The sequence below is a fragment of the Pungitius pungitius genome, chromosome 10 (assembly GCF_949316345.1).
Source record: "Pungitius pungitius chromosome 10, fPunPun2.1, whole genome shotgun sequence".
Taxonomy (NCBI): domain Eukaryota; kingdom Metazoa; phylum Chordata; class Actinopteri; order Perciformes; family Gasterosteidae; genus Pungitius; species Pungitius pungitius.
Window position 1 is genome coordinate 1,636,375 of NC_084909.1, and position 4,071 is coordinate 1,640,445.

Sequence of the window (4,071 nt, forward strand, 5' to 3'; positions counted from 1 at the left end):
AGGGAAACCTGCTGCCTGAATCACTGGGTTGGTTCTGCTATGCTGTTGCCATAGCAACGGGTAGTCCCGAGATGACAGGGCTCTCTGTGTTCCTGTTTGTTTTTGTTTTTGCAGGGAAACCTCTGGGTTCCTCTGTGCCTGCTGTCACAAATGAATCAGCAGCGAGATGATTTGGTTATCTAGGATCCATGGGAGAGGAAAGAATGGCGCTTTATAACGATGTGGGACTTTTCTTTTACTGCTGCTATTTGGTGAAATATTAGATCGTCTCAGCTCGGAGCATAAATGCGTCTTTACTGGTGTAACCGACCCAAAACCAGAGGCATCGGCAAAAAGCATGAAAACCACACCTTAATCTGATTTAATACAGTACTGATTACTGGTTATTACCGTATATACACTGGATTCACTTAAGCTGTCATTTAAGTTTAAAACTTCTTTGATATTTTGGCTTTGGGATCTTTGCAACTAAACCGGGCTTTTGAGTCTTCAGTATCAGTTTGGGCTTCAAGGAGAATTTGTGATGAAGCAGCATTTCACACAGAACCCGGCATCTTGTCCACGAAGGATGGAACCCGCTGAGTTCTGGTCCCCCCGGAGCACCGGTTGCTGCTGTAAACACTGTTGTGAAGCAGAGAACTCGGCACCGCATTGCAGATCCATAAATTTCCCAAACGAGCTCCGGCTGAGCTCTAAATGTTTCGCCCCGTGTGCTGTGGATGGAAACCGAAACCCGCCTTTCACTCTCATCCCGAGCATCAGAAGGCTCTCCCTCAACCCCGTGAAGCTTGAGCCCTGTGACCTTTGACCCCCCACCTTTTTTTTGAAGGGCACCTGGCTGGAGATGTTAACCAGGTCAACACTTTTTTATTTACAAGCCAAGCTGCCTGCATTATCTCACTTTAACTGGCGTATGAATGAAAAATAATCACCCCAAATGATGGATTTTAAATGTTTTAATATTCAAAAAATACTTCAATTTTGGCTTCTTAGTACATAAACCACCCGGGTCGGCTCCTCTAATAATACAGTGTAGTTCGCTACTGTTTGTTAGGAAATGAAAAGTGCAAAGTAGTGGGCACTGTGTCCTCAGTCCACCACGCAGGGCGGGGGGATGGGTGGGGGGGGGGGGGGGGGAGGCTACTTCAATGTTCCCAAAAAAACAAAAAAAAAACAGTCAGGATGTCATGCTGACATCCAGCCTGAAACTACAAGTCCTGGTATCCAAATGAAAGAAGAGCAGGGGGCACAAATGACCCCACGTGCAAAATCAGAGGACCTCCTGCGGGTGGAGATGAAGACGACGGTTCCCCCATCGTCCGGGTCGGTCCGTGTCCAAAGTCCACGCCGAGGCAGCAGACAAACGGGCCAGCCCGCGTCTCTGCCCCCCGCGTCTGTCCACCTGAACACAGTCACTTCAGGTGTCTCCTCGGTGTGTTGTCCATGGTTTCTTTTTGGTTATGGTGCAGTCCGTGTCCTGCCGAACGTCCTCCCGTGTGCTGAATGATGCACTCAGCAGGGCTTCACAGCTTTAATCCACACTGAGGAAACGGAAAAACAAAACAAAAAAAACAATAGGAAAACACTGCAAAGTAATCGCTGGCAGAGCCGGGACCCCACACAGTTCTATTGGACTCAAACACCTCCTCCTCCTCCTCCTCTTCCTCCTCGCAGAGACAGCAGCTGTTACCGCTTCTTCTTCTGTTTCAGGGACTTCCTCCTCTTCAGGATCATTTCATACAGCTTGTCCATCCCCTCGTGAAGCCCCTCGCCGATGATGGCGCACGCCGGCTGGATGTGGTAGGCGGTGGAGGGGCCGAGCTCGTGCAGAGCCAGCTGCTTCTCGATGTCCGCCACCGGGAGCGACTTGGGCAGGTCCTGCTTGTTGGCGATGACCAGCAGCGGCGTGCCCTGGTTCTCCGCGAACTTGGTGACTTTGTGCAGCTCCGTCTTGGCCTCCTCCAGCCGGTCGACGTCCACGGAGTCCACCACGTAGATGATCCCGTCGGTGCACCGGCTGTAGGACTTCCACAGGGGCCTCAGCTTCTCTTGGCCCCCGACGTCCCAGAAATGGCAGCTGATGCCCTTCGCGGTGCCGTTGCTCAGCTTGATCTTCTCCGTGTTGAACCCGATGGTGGGAACCGTGTTGACGAACTCGTTGAATTTGAGCCTGTAGAGGACCGTGGTCTTCCCCGCCGAGTCCAAGCCCAGCATGACGATGTGGAGGGACTGGAAGGCAGAGATGTTGGAGAAGCTGTTGCCCATTTTCTCTTTTTCTTTGTGCAGCTGCAGGAGGTTTCTGTTGTTGTTGTTGCTTTTATTTACTCATCCAGGAGACAAGACGGTTCCGGTCATTAATTCCCGTGGGATGGCAGGAGGAAGAGGTGGGGAGGCGAGGGGGGCTAACCACGGTGGCGCGCGGGGCCCGGTGCGCTCCGGATGACTGGTCGGCTCCGCTGTGGCCCTCAGCAGCAGCGGGGGACGCGGTGCGCCTCGCCGCTCATTAGTATTCTCCTCGCGCACTCGCATCCAATTCGGTGCCGCGGAGACGCTGCGGGACAGCGAGGGGCGGTGTCACCGCTTGGGAAAGGACACCGACGACGATCACGAGCCCCCTTCCCCCCCCCCCCCCTGCCGCCCCGGAGTCCTCCTGTTGTCTCCTCTGATTCAGTCCTCCGCAGGACCAAAAACACACACACACACCCTCCGCGGATGGATCCACCTCTTCGGGCTCGTCGGCTGCGCCCGGCTCCTGGAGGTCGAATAACGCGGGGAGGGAGTGGGGGGGGGGGGGTTGGAGGGAGGAATAAGGTCCAAGCCGAGTGGTTTTGCCGGTTCGTGTCGGGGCGCCGCTCTCCCGAGGACCTGCTGCAGCTGCTCTGAGCGTTGGGAGGCTGACAAAAACAAGACCGCAAAGCAAGAGGCGGCCCCGCTACGCTCCACCCCGCCCGGGCCACGTGCCAATGAGGCGGCGCGCTGGAGATCCGGATCCTGCGGACACGCGCTCCACCTGCAGCCTTCGGGTTCCCGAGTGCGCACTGTTGCGATGCATTCGTCCTCGATGCAATCAACGCAAACTGCGTCATGAATAGTTTGAGGTTTAAGCTGATTCCGGCGGATCGTTTTCTAAATCTCGTCTGTGTCTGGTTTTAATTTGCGTACAAAATTAAATGAAGAGAACAACTTATTAATCCAATAAAATACTAAATAGTTACGCCTTCATTTCTACGTCCTGAATATAGTAAATTGTTTTAAAATGTGTTCCCTGTGATCGTAAAGGATGAATCCAGAGCAGCATCGCCCTCTTCTGGTAAAAAGATGCAGTTACATGGAAGGACGAAGGATGCACAGGTTTAGTTGAGGCGAAGTTTGTTTTTGAAGAACCTCTTTCAAAACAAACTTCATTCCAAACTATAAAAACTCTTCTAAAAATGGTAATTTTGCCAAACAAATGTAAACATAATCTCCAAATTGAAAGCTCTTGCCACTAAACAGAAATATAAATAAATCCAAAATCAGGGACAATGATCAAGGACTAAAACAATGAATTAGAAATGCATGTCACTAAAAAAACGTAGAAGTAGATGAGTAAAAGTCTCAGCTGCATACTTTTCCTCCACTGACCTCCACTGAGTATTAAATATAACCAACATCACATTGTAGAAACACTTCAGTGTAAGAAGCATTTAAAACACATATTTGGAATATTATGACAGATTCAACGCCATCTTCCACCTGTCTTCTTCAGACAGTTCTTGCTCTGGATCTCCTTTAGCACCTGTGAGCAGGTGATGAAGAAAAATACCGGCCATAATAACTCAGAATCCTCATTTAAGATCTTCACATGTTGACCGAAAGAACCTCAGGTTTAATACCTCATATGTGCAATAACGTGTACCCAACCACTGAGATCCTAATATTCATTATATTCATAGTCCTTTTTTGTGCCTGACTATACTTGTTGTCTTTTGTTGCTCTCGCCGTGTGCTGTACTACTTTCACCCACCAGGTGGCGAGCTGAGTTTATTTCTCACAGTCCTCTGACAGATGTTTCCATCACTCATGGGCTGA

At 50.6% G+C, this 4,071-nt stretch overlaps 1 protein-coding gene across 1 annotated transcript; it reads right to left on the bottom strand.

Annotated features, from left to right (window-relative positions):
* Positions 1-1,447: 1,447 nt before the first annotated feature.
* Positions 1,448-3,183, bottom strand: LOC119229286 (ADP-ribosylation factor-like protein 4C). The gene has a single exon (XM_037489531.2). The coding sequence runs from the start codon at positions 2,263-2,265 to the stop codon at positions 1,687-1,689; it is 579 nt and encodes a 192-aa protein (XP_037345428.1). The 5' UTR covers positions 2,266-3,183; the 3' UTR covers positions 1,448-1,686.
* Between the last annotated feature and the right edge of the window lie 888 nt (positions 3,184-4,071).

Bases quoted from the DNA above. Each gene is read 5' to 3' on its own strand.
- LOC119229286 (XM_037489531.2), bottom strand. From the start codon at position 2,265: ATGGGCAACAGCTTCTCCAACATCTCTGCCTTCCAGTCCCTCCACATC.